The sequence below is a fragment of the Marmota flaviventris genome, chromosome 8 (genome assembly GCF_047511675.1).
Source record: "Marmota flaviventris isolate mMarFla1 chromosome 8, mMarFla1.hap1, whole genome shotgun sequence".
Classification (NCBI taxonomy): domain Eukaryota; kingdom Metazoa; phylum Chordata; class Mammalia; order Rodentia; family Sciuridae; genus Marmota; species Marmota flaviventris.
The window spans coordinates 134,335,089-134,351,698 of record NC_092505.1 but is presented as its reverse complement, the minus strand read 5'-3'; the positions used below and the strand labels follow the sequence as shown (position 1 = coordinate 134,351,698).

Sequence of the window (16,610 nt, the reverse complement as noted above, 5' to 3'; positions counted from 1 at the left end):
TAATTAGATCTTGATCACCATGAGCAGGAGCCACTTCCTCCTCTGCAATGCCCTGCCTAGGGATGGATCAGACCTGAATCAGTTAATTGAGCTCCTAAGAAATTGCTTTGAGAGCTGGGTGCGGTGGCACACACCTGTAATCCCAGTGGCTCAGGAGGATGAGGCAGGAGGATGGTGAGTTCAAAGCTAGCTAGCCTCAGCAATGGCGAGGAGTTAGAGATCCTGTCATTAAATAAAATACAAAATAGGGCTGGGGATGTGGCTCAGCAGTTGAGTGCTCCCAAGTTCAATCCCTGGTGTAACTCCCCCCGCCCCCCCCCCCCACAAAAAAAAAGAAAAAAATTACTCTGTGAATCCTAGTGCACCCAACCTAAAGATCCAGCACCCTCAGGGAAGGGAGCCCCCTTGTTACAGTGTTGCCAAGGCCTCCTGTTGTGACCCCCTGACTTTCTACCCAGTACATAGATACTGGGCTGATTGGGTCTGACCGGTATTGATGAGGATACCCATGGCTAGTTGATTTTAATAAAAACAACTTTAGGGCTGGGAATGGAGCTCAGTGGTAGAACACTAGCTTAGCTTGTGTGAAACCCTAGGTTTTATCCCTAGACCATGAAAAAGCAAAACCAAAAAGCTTTAATTTCTTTTTACAGAAGTGATACAGGTTGGAGATAAATTAGAAAATACAAAAAAGACTATACTCCTTTTTGCCCCTCATAACAGGGTGTTGATCATACATATTCTCAAAGACCTGGGATCTATTGCAATTTTTTGTTAAAAACATTTAAAAATTTGGAATAATTTTAGACTTACAGAAAAATTGACAAAGATATGAGCTCATATATACCTTTCACCAGGGCTAACATCTTATAAAACTGTGGTATGTGTGTCAAAACTAGGAAATTGACATTTTGACATTTGGATTTCGTCAGTTTTTCTATTAATGTCCTCTTTCTGTTCTAGGATGCAGTCCAGGATTGCACATTTTGTTTAGTCACTGTCTCTCTTTAATACCTACTTATTTGTGAGAGTTTTTGAGTCCTTGTTTTCTATGACCTTGACTTGAGTTCTGGCCAGGGGGATCCTGTAGCATGTCCTCCAATTTTAGTTATATGACATTTGTCTCATGGTGACGCACTGGTTGGGGATATAGGTTTTGGTGAATACCATAAGGTGAAGCACTCTTTACATTCCTGTTGGGGTATGTGTGACATCCACGACACCATTGATGTTAAATCACTTGGTTAAGGTGGTACCTTCAGGCTTCCTACTGTACCTTTATGATTTTTCTTTCCTTTAGATATTGGGAAAAAGTCACTAAGTCCAGCTCAACCATAAGAGGTGGTAGGGGGGTAAGGAGGTAGGGTAAGGTAATTGAGCTCCTCCTCCTCTATGAGTGTTCATATGTGCTGGTTTGAGATCTGCTTTTATGAAATTAAATGGCCTGACATCTATTCAGATCACCTAAGCAAGGGCAGCCAAGCATGCTGTGAGCACTAAGAACCTGACCTCCAACTCCACAGGCTGTGAGTGCTTATTGAGCATGCTGCCTTCTGTAGGCACTGAGTGGCAAGTAGCCTAAGAAGAGCCTCTGGTTAGCTAGCCTGTCCTCTTCTCCTGCCCCAAGCAAGGCAGTGCCAGTGGCTATAAGTGGGTGGCAACAAATGAACACCCACCAGGGAGGCCAAAAGTACAAAGTGGCCAGAGTCCAGCTGCACCATAGTTTTAAGGGTACAGTCAGGTGCTGGGCTAAACTCTACTAAGGAGTGATTAGTGTGTCTGTGATCTCTGCCTTCACGCCCAAAGAATCACCAGATTTGTGGTGAAAGTATGTGACTGTAGTCTACTAATTAGACCTATTCCAGGGTCACTGGCCTAGAAGCTGACTTAGTGGGCAGTTACTCAGCCACCGGCCTTTTCCCAAGTTCTGATCTGTTCAACACAGTGCCAGCCTCCCCAGTCCCATCTTCCCTTAGTGGGCAGTAACTCAGCCACCGGCCTTTTCCCAAGTTCTGATCTGTTCAACACAGTGCCAGCCTCCCCAGTCCCATCTTCCCTTATTAGCTGGGAAGATAGGCATGTCCCTGAGACTCGGTTTCTGGGAAATATAAAAACTTGCCCAACAGTTTATTAGTTTTCCTGAGAAGACGACATGGTTTTGAAATTTTGTGCAAATAGTTTCTGGTGATGTCTTTTTTTTCTAGGGGTGGCATCGGAGTTCAGCCCTGCTATGCTTTTGCTGTTAGGCTGACCTCGGGAGTGCAGGAGCCTGGCCCCTCCTTCATTCACTGCCCTGTCTTGGCCCAGCAGGGTCACTGCCATGGAATCCACCCATGGCAGCCAGACCTGCAGAGGGATGGATGGATGAGATGTAGGTACAGATCCTGTATCTATCCCTCTCCTCCTACCCTCATCTGGGGCCCAGGTGTCTGTGTGGGGGTACATGGTAGGGAGGCCTCATGGGAACGTCCTGTTAGGAGGGAATCTGCCAGCAACTCTGACGCCAGAAAGAAACCTCTGCAGAGGCTACTCTCTGAACTGAGCAGGTAGTTTGGGACATGAAGAGGCCATGGGGCATATGTAAGAAACAGGGAGCTATGTGTGCAAGGGGAGCCAAATATGTAAGGGGATCAGAGCATCCACACCAAAGTCTAGTTTGTTGTGGATTTTTCTGCATAGGCTGAGCTGGCCTAGGGGTGGGCTGGTACCAGGGGTTGCACAAAGCCCATTCTGGTTATAGCTCCCATACTTTTTCAAGGGCCCAGGCAAAAGAATACCAAGAGATGCAACAGAGATACAACCCATACCTACCTTCAGGACTAGGTATACTGAGTATTAATCAAAAACAAAACACTGAGTAAAAAAATATATATATAACAATATGAAATATCTCAAAGCAACAGAATACAAAAACTGGGCTCTCAGCCCAAAAAGGGACACAACTGAAGTTAAAAAAAAGGGTGTGGTAATTCAGCTTCTGCCGGCCCTCTGAAAATGCAGCTCCTGATGATCACTGTGGCTGCTTCTGCATAGAGTACCTGATGGCAGCCTCTACTGTAAAGAATCAAAGCTAAAAGCAACTCTCCTTACTCAATTTGGTATTTAAAAGAGGTCATCAAGTTGTAGTCCTCTTCCAAATCCAGAACAGTCTCGATAATATTCTGATCATCGAAAGCCTGCTTAAGGCTGCCAGTGTCTACATCTGAGGACTTCTGAGGGCTCTCGTCCACAAGCAGGGCCCAGGCTTCCTCCTTGAAGGGTGAATCTTGGCAGTGACCACACACACGGTTTAATTCATTTTCAAATTCTAGTTTTCCAGCCAATTCTTCAATAGTTCGGATGCTTGTATGGTCTTAAAGATAAGAACACTCAGCTTTACAATTCCAAGGAGAGGTTTCTAAAGAAATTTCAGGTACCAGTTAAAAACCACAAGTGTGAGAGATTGGGCAGAGCTGGGCATTCTTACCCCAGGGCAGACAGGTTGCCAGACTGAATGCCAAAGTAAGGTGGGCTTGGTGTATTCCTTTCAGACACAAATGTTTATCCATCCCTAACTATCTGCCAGTTCCTAAGTTATAAGTGGAAAGACACAGAAATGCACACACTTGTCTTGGCTCTCGGGGAACTCCCTAATTCAGATGAAAAGACATGGTGTGAAACAAGAAAGGTCTTCAGGGGAATCAAAATGCTGCCTGCTGCTGGTGAGGGCCAAGGAGATGGCAGGCAGAGGCAGTGATAATTTCAGTTATCTCCTGGGGCTACTGTAGGAGACTAGTCCACTAAGTCATAGGCTGGCCGAGGTTTTATAGCCTAAGGTGAGTACCACCCCTCTGTCAGGCTTTCCTCCCATCCTTCATAACTTGGAGACCAGCTTCAAGCAGCACTCAAGACTATACACCCCTTAACTAGAACTATTTGTCCACTGTGTAATATGAATCATTTAAAAAGTCATACAGCCAGGCACAGTGGCACATGTCTATAATCCCAGCAACTCAAAAGAGGTTGAAGAAGAAGTATGGCAAAGGTCAAAATCAGTCTCAGAAATTCAGTGAGATCCTTCCTTGGCAATGTAGAGACCCTGTCTCAAAATTAAAAAATAAAAGGACCGGGGACATAGCTCAGTGGTAAAGTACTCTTGGTTTCAATACCCAGTGTCTGACAAACTGTATACTATTATGTTAACAGTGACTCCCTCTGGGTGGGGGGAAGTACAGGAGAGCTTTGGGCATTAAATCTTCTTTTTTTACTCAGCTGGACTCCTCTCTCTTCCTCCTCCTTTCTTTAAATTTTTAGTTGTAAATGGACACAATACCTTTATTTTCATTTATTTATTTTTATGTGGTGCTGGGGACAAACCCAGTATCTTACATGTGCCAAGCAAGTGCTCTACCACTGAGCCACATCCCCAGCCCCTCTCTCTTCCTCTTTGCCTATGTCCTGTTTACTTCGGATCTAAGCTCAAGGACCAAGTCATGGAGGCTGGCATCCTTTGCTTTCGGGGACTCACTATAATTAGACATTTATGAAATGACCTGATTGATGCGTGACCTCACTAGGTTATCAGTTCTGTGAAGAAAGGGACAGAGTTTGACTAATTTGCTGCTCTATGCAGAGTCTATTGTGAGTAGAACAAATCCACCAAATATGGAAAATAAAAAGTTCTTATCACCAAACCCCCTCTAAGACATATGGGCCCTCTGCCTGCATAAAGGACCTATTCTCCCAAGAAGACGATGGCCCAACCCTCTGTACTCACCAATCATATCCAGCAGATCCTTTGTGACTTCTTGGCTAGAATTGTTGAGAGGCATGTTTGAGTCAACTTTCAAATCTCTCTCCATATCTTTCCTGTAGCCCCAGGGGGGGGGGGGGGGGAAAGGTGGGGAATTAGATCCTCTTTCAAGAAAATATTGGAGGGGAAAATGTTAGATTACTGTTGACTTTAAATTGTCATTTATGCTGTGATTACAGAGTAATCAATCTGTTAATCAGTGAAGAAATTGACTAATAGCATTATCATAATGACTCATAAGCATCACAGGCTGCATTAATGCTTATGAACATCAATATAAATACTTGAGGAGTTTAGCTTTTATTCCACTGGGCAGCCAAGATGGCAGGACTTTTTTTCCACCCTTTCAGTACTGGGTACTGATCCCAGGGGTGTGCTACCACTGAGCAACATTGCCAGTCTTTTGAATTTTTTGAAACAGTATCTTGCTAAATTGTCCAGGCTGGCCTTGAATTTGTACAATTTTCCTGCCTCAGCCTCCCAACTTGCTGGGATTACAGGTTTATGCCACTGAACCCAGCATATATGGTTAGCCCTGCTCAAAGTCAAGGTGCTTGGGACCAGGCAGTTTGAGAGATCTAGGGGAGACTTAACCTGGTGACAGTTCAAAGACTTCAGGGTAGTGGAGGGGAGCAGAAGCAAGGACAATACTAGGAAGTAGGGCCCAGTAGGGCCTTTGATTCAACTTCTCCCTAATGTAGACAAAGGAAGGTATCAAAGGTTCCAGTACCCCAAGTTCAAACACAAGATGGAATTAAAAAAAAATTTAGGATTAAGATTTTTGTTTCTGCAGCATAAAAAAAATGAGGTCATTTAAAAAAATGTTAACATTCATTACTCCTTTGAGTACTGCAAAGTCGTTTCCATGACTGGTTTAACATCCAGAATTGACAACCCAGGCCCTCAACCCAAACACATACACATATAACTTGTTTTCTGGGCTAAATTCTAGAGAATATTTTGTGAGCTTCCCAAACAGTCCTGCAGATCCGAAGAGGAGGCATGAATTGACTCTAGGATCTTCAACAATTTTTTCAGAAACAAGAATCTTCTTAATTGTAATTATTAAACTATCAAATCAGAATCACCTTAAACTTTCTTTTCTCCAGTTTTCCCCATCTCCTGCAGCTCTCCAAAACGGTCTTTCAGGTGCCAAAATGGAGGGGTGCATCAACACATTTTCCTTGCTGGCCAGAGGTTTTCTTTTGGGGCATAAAGCATGTGGTTTTGCATTAACAGGGACATGGTATGGCACAAAGGCAGGGTTCTCCTTCTCAGAAGCACAAGGGGCAGCAGCAAACAGGGCAGTAGAGGAGCAGGCTGCCAGAGGGTGTCCTCTACAGAGAAGCCTGTGCATAGGTAGGGAGAAGGAAAGCGATGTGGCACCTGGCTCTAGCTTCTGCAGGCCTGTGCACTCCTGGGAATGACTGACTCCTTCAAAGGCCCGGTCAATGGCTGCGGTCAGCTCCTTTCTGCATCTTCTTAGTTTTTCAGACATTTTCCCTAAAAGGGACCATGTCTTTATTATGTAATACATTGGAAATGCACAGAGTAACATGAGAATGAGGGTACAGAGGCTGCTGCCAATCAGCCTGAAAGGGGAACTTGCCACACCTTCCTTGGGGTTATCCCAGGCTATAGGACCGAGTGGGAAGACCCCCACCAGCTCCTCCTCCCTCCTGCCATGGCTCTGTCACACTTTCCCCAGCCTCCCACACTTCTCCCCCAAGTCTAAGCTACCATAGCCCACCCGTTTGCCCTGCCCCTGCTCCAACAGGCCATGGGACTCAGAAGCTCCAGCCCTATCCTCACCGAGCAGCACGGAAACACCACAGCCCTCAACGGTCACTGCGCGAGCCGGACCGCGCGAGCCCGACCCGCGCGTGCCCGAAGCGGGCGGTACCAACCCCCACAGATTAGGTTAAAGGTCAGACAAAAAAGCCCGGACTATAATGTTCTTTAAACCTTCGTGGCCAGCAGGAGCAGCAAAGGCCTGGTATACAGAGGGAGGCAGGATAATGTAGGGCACCAGAATGGGGGCAAGCGGCCAGTTGTGGGGTTTCCAGCAGGGTCAGGGAGAAAACCAGGTCTGGAAAGGCCTATTATGAAAATGCATTACCCAAAACCACTGAATGAGAGCCCTTTTCCAGGCTTAACAAATTCCCATGAAGGTTCTGTTCTCAAGTCAACATAGACAAACAACTGGATACTGTACTGGGCAGTTTTGTGAATAGACTTCTTTAAGGGGTGTCTGATAAAAGTTCCACACAGAATCTGTCTCAATTCATCAAAGATAGTGGGGGACAAAACATAACTGCTAGGTTCCACAGGAGGTTGAGAGACCTCAATACTAAGTATTTTCATTTGATTATCAGAAGGAAAGCTGGAAATTCCAAAACGACTCAAAGGAGAAACAAATGGGCTTCAGTGCTAATTTTAGAAAATTATAAACCCATCTCAGGGAACAGCAAAGGACAAATGGACAACATCAAGTTTACTTGAGGCTCGGTTTACTGTGGCCAGACTACTGGGGTGACCAGTATGGGTACCAGAACTAGATATCCAGGAGCTCACAGCAGCCCTGCAAGTGGGTCTTCATGGCTGCACCATATTCAATTACAGTGTGTTTGTCTCCATTCTTTGAAATCCATCAGACATACTCCATTGTGCACCCCCACCCACCCCCCACTTTCAGTTCCACAGGCTTTATCTCACCACCTGTTTAAAAAGAAAAATAATTCAGGCTCTTGACAATCCTTCTGAGCAAACAGGGTCTTTTTTTGTCTTCTGCTCAAAAAAAGAAGGGAATTTCCTCATCTGGCTTTTTAAATTGAACACAAGCAGTTTTCCAAGTGCCAAAGACATTCTCCTGGGGGATGCTGGGTTCTGTGGGGAGGCAGGGTCGCTGAGTCAGCATCAGTTGGTATCCATGCTGCAAGCCTCATCATCCCCCAAACCTTGCTGTGAGCTGCTTGGCCTGGTCCCTCCATCAGAAGAACCAGGAAAATTGATGAGTGAAGGTGTCTTATAACACTCATCATCCCGTCGCTGGTAGAACAGCACATAAGCGGCTTTTGTCTGAAACACAAGAGGGGAGAATCCATCTACTGGTTGGTAAAATTATCCATTGCCCCAGGTTATTTCTCACTATTCAACACTCTCAAAGATCAACCATCTTGCTCTGGATATCCATACAGAGATGACTAAGAAGGGACTATTACCTGAGGCTGGCTCCTGCCAGGCCAGTGGGGAATGGTGGGTACCCTATGGCATAGAGCCTTGAGGAAAGTTGAGCTTTTCCTTTAGAAAGGATCCTAAACAAAGGGCAGGTCAACTCTACCACATCCAGCTCCCCCTGTCACATGAGAATGATTAGGTAACCAACAAGCCTGAGAGCTACCCTTCTCAGCTTTAATCCATTAAGTCCAGAGACAGAATCAATCCAGTCAGCATACTCACCACAATTTGGTCCTCAGAGGCCAGGGACACGTTGCTATCATCAAAGTAATACCATTTCCCATTTAGTTTGTTTTTTGCATATGCAGTGTCTGTCAAGTAATAAACAAAATACTAAAGAGTCAACTGGCTAGTTTACTAGGCTTGCACTAAATAAATAAATAGCCCTGAAATTAAAAATAGTTTACAGTTTGTGTCTTTTGTTTTTTTAAATAGCATTAAAAATGAATACATTTGAACAGAGAAACTTAAGCAGATGTCAAAATTAATTGTAAGGAAAAATAGCAAGTTATAGAACAGCAGGATATATAACATGATCAAAAATTACTAATGGATGGAGCTGGGGTTGTGGTTCAAGTGGTAAAGTGCTTGCCTAGCACGTGTGAGGCACAGGGTTTAATCCTCAGCATCACATAAAAAAGTAAACTAATAAAATAAAGTTTAAAAATTACTGACAGGGCCCGATTTTCAAACATGCGAAATTTTATTTTCCCAGCCTCTCCTACACTATATGGAGCTGTATGGCTCAGTTATACTCAATGAAATGTATGTAGAAGAGTTGATGGGGGTTCTGGGATATCTGCCTTTCCTCCCCACCCCACCTTCTGATGGAATAGAATGCAAACATGAGGGCTGGAGACTGAGCAGGCATTTGAAGCTAGAAGGTGATATGGTAAGAATGGAGGGCCAGGCTAGGAGCAGTGGCACATGCTATAATCCCAGCTATTTGGGAGACTAAGGCAGAAGGATTTCAAGTTTCAGGCCTGCCTCAGCAAGTTAGTAAGACCCTCCTTCAAAACAGAACAAAAAGGATAGGGGATATAACTCAGTGGGTAAAGTATTTCTGGGTACAATCTCCAGTATTATTATTACTACTACTACTACTACTACTGAGATGAAAGAGCAGACTTTCAGGCCAATTTCTATATCTTATTAGTACAGGGAGAAAATTTAAAAGATCAGGGCAGTTCTGTAATCTAGTATAAGTATAAATGGAACTGACCCTTTCCAAGGAATCATGTCTTGGGGACCTAATACTGGGTGTGTTGGCAGCAGGCCCAATGCACATGTAGTAGACAGAAATGTAAGGAAATCCAATTCTTCACTTCTATTTCAGTAGCACTTCCCATAAACAAGTAAGAAAACATAAGTTTAATTTTAAAACTAAACCTACATGTTATAGAAATTTTGAGACATAGGGCTGGGTGTGGCTCAGTGGTAGCATGCTTGCCTGGCATGTGTGAGTCACTGGGATAGATTCTCAGCAACACATACAAATAAATAAAATACAGGTCCATCAGCAACTAAAAAATATTTTTAAAAAATTTTTTGAGACATAAAGTAAAGCAAAAAAAAAGGAGGGGGGATAAACAATTCAGTGTCTCTCCTTCCAGTCTCAACCCCCAACAACATTTTGTTTTTTAACTTCACATAGTTGTGATTCCACCTTTTGTAAGGATATAATTTTATGTAGCAGTTTTCATGTACACAGTCCATTTCCCCCATGCTATTAATTTTATTTTGAAATGGCTATGAGTGGACAACAGTGCCAACTGTTGATCACCAAGGCAGCTATTAACTTTTCACTGTTATAAAGAGATGAACATCTTTGGGTGTAAAGCTTTCTCTAATGTCAAATCAGTTCCTTAGGATAAATTCACAGAAACAAGAGTTACTGAATTAAAGAATTAAGAATTTGGGCTGGGGATGTTGCTCAAGCGGTAGCACGCTCGCCTTGCATGCGTGCGGCCCGGGTTCAAACCTCAGCACCACATACAAAGATGTTGTGTCCGCCGATAACTAAAAAATAAATATTAAAAAAAAAAAAATTAAGAATTTTAAAACAAAACAAAAAGCATGGTGAAGCAATGGTGTTGAAAAAGCATGTAGCGTAAAGCTTGCAGAACTGCACAAGCCAACACCTCAGAAGAAAGCAGCTACCAATACTTACAGTGGCCAACCCCCATGGCTCCATAGTGATTGGACACAGCAATGAGGTCATACACGTAAGGCCTTGCTGACAAGTCACAGACAAACTCAGACATGTTCAGAGCTCTAAGAACAAAACACAAGAATAGCTCTTAAATATTTTAAACTCCGAAAAAGAAGTCAGAGCAGCCCAACAACCTCTTTCATCTAACTGGCCAGAACATAAGACAGGCACTCAAAAAAACTATTTGACAAGAAATAGCCAGGCGTGGTACTGCATGCCTGTAACCCCAGGGGACTCAGGAGGCTGAAGAGTTCAAAGTCAGCCTCAGCAACAGTGAGGCACTAAGAAACTCAGTGAGACCCTGTCTTTAAATATAATACAAAAACAGTACTGCGGATGTAGCTCAGTGGTTGAGTGCCCTTAGTTCAATTCCCGGAACCCCTCCCCCAGCCCACCCAACCCCCCCAAAAAAAGAGAGAGAGAGAAAGAGAGAAGAAATAAATGAAAAGACTATGGCAGAGGAGCCCTGGACTTTGTGCTCTGACCACTGACACATTCAGGCCAGAAATTAAGAGAAGCCTCCTGGGTAACTGCCACCAGACCAAATGGAAGGTGAGGGTTTGGAGATAGACAAGAGGACTTCAGCAACTAGGAAGAAGTGGTTATTAATAACAGAATTACAATTGGTGCCATAGTCATTTAAACCAAATACCAAAACAGTCCTCAGAAAGCTTTTTTCCTACAACATCTTATTCTGTTTTTCAGATAGGGTCTTGCTATGTTGCCCACGCTGGTGTAACTCCTAGGCTCAAATAATCCTCCCACCTCAGTCTCCTGAGAAGCTGGGACTACAGGCATGTGTTTACCATGCATGGACTTAAAACACTTCATTCTGAAATTTTCAAGTAAAGATAAGAAAAGAATTTTACAACAAATACTCATTACCCACCACTAGATTCTCACAAGGACATTGTTCCTATATTTTAAGGACCTACCCTACCCTTTCCCTCCAGAAAGCATTTTTAACCTATCTGGTTGGCTTGCTTTCCTGTCTTAGTTACAGTCAATAACCTGGGTCCTGAGGGGACCTGAGAAGATAGTTAGTCCCAGCTGCTACCTCAGAAACAGGACTGTAGCAGGTCTGCACCCTACCTGAAGCCCCAACAATCATCCAGGTCTCTCTGCAGATTGCCCTCTGACCACCTTGCCCCTGTTAATAGAGGTACCACTGTGCTGTACTGCCACTGCTGAGGCCAGGCTCCTTGGGACCAATGATGGACTGGGAAAGGCCAGTTAAGTGGCATCAGGGATTTGAGAGGGGGACCAAGAATAACAAGAGAATTAGCAGCCCCCCGAGTCTAGGGAAGGGCTTCTACTGGAGTCTCTTCCCCATGGGAGGATAGGGAGGGGAGCAATTACTACAATCAAAGTCTACCTCCCAAAGCCCAACAACATACATCCTAATTCAGAAAAGTCTTTGGTAACAAACCTCTCAGCAAATCAATGTCCATATTTCCTGCCTGTTTCTAAATTTTTCCTAACACTTCAGTCATAGGGATTCACCTGACTGGGAATTCCACAACTGTATCAAGCTTATCCCTCCAGTATCTGTTGTAGGAGAAACGTTTGAGATGGACTACCAGGATCTTGGGCAAGGACCACAGGTCAAACTTCTTTGTGGCCTGCTGGTGCTTCTTACAATTGGGACAGTACCTGAAGAGAAAAGAGAAGTCTCTGCTTAGCAGGGGATGAGGGGAGCCATTGCTACCTGGGTACTCATGCTGGGGACACAGCTGTAATACCACAATAGCTGCTATTCTTAAGGACAGATTTTGGGCAAGGACCTGCCTTCCAAAACAGGCCAATGGCTTTCTTAGTCTGGAAAACACAACCCAAACAGAAGGGCTATGTTATAGGGCTGGCCATGTGAAAAAGTGGCATGTGCACGTAAAAGAATTTTTTAAAATTTTTTTTTGTTTTAGGTGGACACAATATCTTTATTTATTTGTATGTGGTACTGAGGATCGAACCCAGTGCCTCACGCATGCCAGGCAGCGCGCTACCACTTGAGCCACATCCCCAGCCCCAGTAAAAGGTTTTGGGTACAGATACCAGCAGGTCTCAGATTCTGGAGCACAGAGGTGCCCCTGCCCTGAGAGTGAGAAGGTACATACCAGGGGTCATGCTCCCCAAGGGTCTCCATGGTGGTGAAGAGTTCAATGCAGTCTCTCAGGGCCACTGCAGTCTTCTTCTTCTTCTGAGGCTGCAGCATGCTCATGTGCTTGTCGTAGGCCTATAAGAAAAAAGTGCTAGTTCTGCAGGGGAAACAAGATCTTACTGAGTCAAAACATAAAGGCCTATGAGAGGCTCTTCCTGGAATATACTATACTTTCTGGAGCTTCTGAATATGAAATGATGAAATCACGTGCTGCCCCCTTCTTCCCCGTAGTACTGGGATTAAATCCAGGGACATTCTACTACTAAGTTATATCCCCAGCCCTTATTTTTATTTTGTGACAGAGTCTTGTTAAGTTGCCCAGGATAGCCTCGAACTTGTGATCCTACTGCCTCAGCTCCCAAATCACTGGGATTATAGGCATGGGCTACTCAGTCCGGCTTTGTCCTTGGTCTTAAATTTGTTGGCTGGGTGCAGTGGCAAATGCCTGCAATCCTAGGATCTCAGGAGGCTAAGAAAAGAGGATCACAAGTTCTAGGCCAAGCTGGGCAATTTAGCAAGCCCTTGTATCAAAATAAAAATGAAACAAAATGAAAAGGGCTCAGTAATAGAGCACTCCTAAATTCAATCCCCAGTAACACCATAAAAGAAAAACAAACAAAAAAAACCACACCTTGTTAAACTATTGTCCAACTGGTAAGAATATAAGAATATAGCTAATACACTTCCAGAGCAGAAACTAGCATGTATTTCTGACCATGAACCCCTAGAGACCTACCTCAGATTCTTGTTCATCATAGTAAAGGCTCCGGGTTTCACTGTCCCAGTCGATGGCCAGTGTGGATCGAGCTGCAGGGGGGACCAAAGTGTCATTCATTACAAAATGGCCAGCAACAGGAGAGGCTGTCCAAGTGACCAAAGGGAGAAGGGCCTCACTGAGGCAGCAGCAACACTGCTCATTCACCAATGTCCACTGTTAAGGGCCGAGGGGCTGGGATTGTGGCTCAGTGGCAGAGCACTTGCCTCACACATATGAGGCACTGGGTTTGATCCTCAGCATCACTTATAAATAAATTTTAAAAAATGAATGTATTGTGTCCATTTACAACTTAAAAAAAAAAAAAAGAAAGAAAGAATAAGGGCTGAACTTGGACCAGCCCTTCCAAACCCAACCCCTCAAAGCCTTTGGCACATCAGTGCTACAGATAGGTTCCAAAGACACAGGGAGAGGAGAGAGGACCCTGAGACAGAAAACAAAGTCACCTACACTGTCCCCAGCTTACTGCCTACAGACAGATTCCAGGCTACTGTTTGGGGGAAAGAGGGACAAAGTGGGGGAAACTGAATTGAGGAATCAAAGATTGAAGCTTGAGGAGATGGCTAGAATCTGAAAGGTTCTGTACTACAGAGGATGAAGTTGCAGAGATGACAGAAGCACAGATAGCTAGAGACAGATCCAAAAATATCTCAATGATGCTTTTTTTTTTTTAAATAGAAATAAGGGGGGAGAAGATATACATTCAATCAGCAGATATATGAAAAAATGTTCAACATCTCTAGTAATTAGAGAAATGTAAATCAAAACTACTCATTTGAGATCATTTGAGATTTCATTTCATACCAGTCAGAATAGCAGTTATTAAGATACAGAGAAGGGTTGGGGTTGTAGGGTAGGGTGGTCGGGTGCTTGCCTAGCATGTATGAGGCACTGAATTCAATTCTCAGAACTACATAAATAAAGTAAAGGTATTGTGTCTACCTACAACTAAAAAAAAAAAAAAAAAAAGAATACAGACAACAGGGGAATAGGGGTTGTGTAATGTGGGGCTCAGCGGTAGAGCACTTGCCTAGCATGTGTGAGGCCCTGGGTTCGATCCTCAGCACCACATAAAAACAAATAAATAAAATAAAGGTATTGTGTCCCACTACACCTAAAAAATAAATATTTTAAAAAAAAAATACAGACAACAATAAATGTCGGTGAGGATGTAGAGGAACAGGCACACTCATACATTGCTAGTGGGACTGCAAACTATGCAACTAATCTGGAAAGCAGTATGGAGATTCCTTAGAACACTTGAAATGGAACCACAATTTGACCCAGCTATCTCACTCCTTGGTGTATACCCAAAGGACTTAGAAACTGTGGTATATAATGGAATATTACTCAGCATTAAAAGAGAATAAAATTATGGCATTTGCAGGTAAATGGATGGAGTTGGAGAATATCATGCTAAGCGAAGTAAGTCAATCCCCAAAACCCAAAGGCCGAAAAAGTGGATGCTGATCCATTGGGGCTGGGGGCCAGGGGTGGGATGGGGTAGGTGTGACATGGGAAAAATGGAGGAAGTTTGGGCAAAGGGGAGGGAGGCAGGGAGGGGGTATAGGGGCAGGAAAGATGGTAGAATGAAATGGACATCATTACCCGAGATACATGTATGACTGCACATATGGTGTGACCCTAATCGTGTACAGCCAGAGAAATGAAAAGTTGTGTTGCAATTATGTACAATGAATCAAAATGCATTCTGCTGTCATATACACCTAATTAATACATTAATTTATAAAAAAATAAATAAATAAGGGGGGGTTGGTATCTAATTCAGTAGCAGAGCACTTGCCTAGCATGTGTGAGGCCCTGGGTTCAATCCCCAGTTTGTTAAAAAAAAGTTAAAATAAAGCCAGGTGCAGCAGTGCACGCCTGTAATCCCAGCGCCTTAGGAGGCTGAGACAGGAGGATTGAGAGTTCCAAGTCAGTTTTAGCAATGGTGAGGCGCTATCCAACTCAGTGAGACTCTGTCTCTAAATAAAATACAAAATAAGGCTGGGGATGTGGCTCAGTAGCTGAGTGCTCCTGAGTTCAATCCCTGGTACGAACCCCCCAAAAAATTAAAATTAAAAGGAGATATAACTAATAAAAAAGAATCAAAGGAAGGAAGCAAACTAGTTAGCTAGTTCAAGGACATCTAGTTAACCAGTCAATTTCTTTCCCAATGAAGGAAGCCAAAAGGCATGGTAGCTCCTCTCCATAACCATGGAGGCATCACAAACACTGTAGATACCTCTCTCCATCTGTATAACAGTCCCATTACAGGCTCCAAACAATGGAGAGTCTACGCGAGCCATGACAATCTTACACAGAGGATCATATTTTGTGATCATTTGCTGGATCAAAAAGAAGTACGCAGTCAGGCATGGTAGCACACGACTATGATCCCAAAAATTCAGGAGGCTGAAGTAGGAGGATCACAAATTCAATGCTAGCCTAGGTAACTTAGCTAGAAAATGTCTCAAAATAAAATAAAATTAAAAGGGCTAAGAATGTGTCAGAGTACACTTGGTTTCAACCCCCACTACTACAAAAAATTAAAAAATAAAAGAACTGTGGTTGTAGCTCCGTAGCTTCATCCCCCATGAGTATTTATTTAATTATTCATTCTGAATTGTTTTAGTTTGGGGAAATGCTGCTACCAAGAGTGGAAACAGAAGTACCACTAATCCACAGCAATAGTGGGAATAACTAGAGACCTGCTTCCTTCTGAGGTCATTAAGGACTGAGGATAAAAGCATGAAGGGTGGTTGCTGAAAATGTCCTTAGAGGCAAAGATCACACAGGTGTCTGCTCCCAGAGCCAAAGACTGTGAAAGCCCAATGCTGTGTCAAGAGCAAGGATTTTTCAAATAGATCCCACGTCCCCAAAACCCAGGTTGAAAAGTCAGAGAAAGTACTTACAGTTGAGTTTGAGTAGTTTTCCATCAGTTGCAAGTGAATTTATGTCAGCTGTTCCATAGGAGTTCACAAGACTGAAGGTAAAAAGTCTTCTGGGGCAGGGTTGGCCCTTGACCTTCTGAGTAGTCTCACTGGGGTCACCTCCTAGCTCATCTTCCCCACTGCCTTCTGTTTCTGAAAGCTGTTCTTTGCCTTCTTCCAGATGCTCCATTTCTTCTTCATCGTCTCCTGTAATACAAATGAAAATAACACAGATTTCATGTCACCAATTCAATGTTAAAATTTTTATTTGAAACCTGTGATGATGTTTCCTTAAAGATTTTGCTCTGTGTATGTGAAACTACATCTACCCCTTTGCATTTACCAGGCACTTCAGTTCACGTGTGACCCTCTCTGAGAAAGAGACAAGATGAGCAGAGTAGACACTTCTTCCATGATAAGGAAGTAGAGACCCAGAGAACTTAAATGAGTCTCTCAGAGCAACAAAGTGATCCAGCAGTCCTGTCATTCTAAACAGAGCCCTA

General features: G+C 43.6%; 2 protein-coding genes across 5 annotated transcripts in view; both read right to left on the bottom strand.

Moving 5' to 3' along the window:
* Positions 1-2,851: 2,851 nt before the first annotated feature.
* On the bottom strand, positions 2,852-7,197 carry C8H3orf62 (chromosome 8 C3orf62 homolog). Its single transcript, XM_027933567.3, has 3 exons — positions 5,881-7,197; positions 4,757-4,848; positions 2,852-3,352 (listed from the first exon to the last, which is right to left on the bottom strand). The coding sequence occupies exons 1-3, from the start codon at positions 6,348-6,350 to the stop codon at positions 3,087-3,089; spliced, it is 828 nt and encodes a 275-aa protein (XP_027789368.1). The 5' UTR covers positions 6,351-7,197; the 3' UTR covers positions 2,852-3,086.
* An 88-nt stretch (positions 7,198-7,285) lies between these two features.
* The window catches only part of Usp4 (ubiquitin specific peptidase 4), a 48,776-nt gene continuing 39,451 nt past the window's right edge, over positions 7,286-16,610 (bottom strand). For all 4 annotated transcript variants that reach the window (XM_027933563.2, XM_027933564.2, XM_071615727.1 and 1 more), the window contains 7 exons: positions 16,090-16,314; positions 13,136-13,206; positions 12,356-12,474; positions 11,745-11,894; positions 10,200-10,303; positions 8,252-8,340; positions 7,286-7,870 (listed from right to left, as the gene is read on the bottom strand). In XM_027933563.2, the coding sequence (XP_027789364.1) occupies positions 7,709-7,870; positions 8,252-8,340; positions 10,200-10,303; positions 11,745-11,894; positions 12,356-12,474; positions 13,136-13,206; positions 16,090-16,314 (920 nt within the window). In that variant the 3' untranslated portion in view covers positions 7,286-7,708. The remainder of the gene's footprint in view (positions 7,871-8,251; positions 8,341-10,199; positions 10,304-11,744; positions 11,895-12,355; positions 12,475-13,135; positions 13,207-16,089; positions 16,315-16,610) is intronic.

Coding starts and splice junctions, on each gene's coding strand:
- C8H3orf62 (XM_027933567.3), bottom strand. CDS start 6,350: ATGTTACTCTGTGCATTTCCAATGTATTACATAATAAAGACATGGTCC. Junction 4,849..5,880: donor TGGAGAAAAGAAAGTTTAAG/GTGATTCTGATT, acceptor CTGGGGCTACAG/GAAAGATATGGAGAGAGATT. Junction 3,353..4,756: donor GGATCTGCTGGATATGATTG/GTGAGTACAGAG, acceptor CTTATCTTTAAG/ACCATACAAGCATCCGAACT.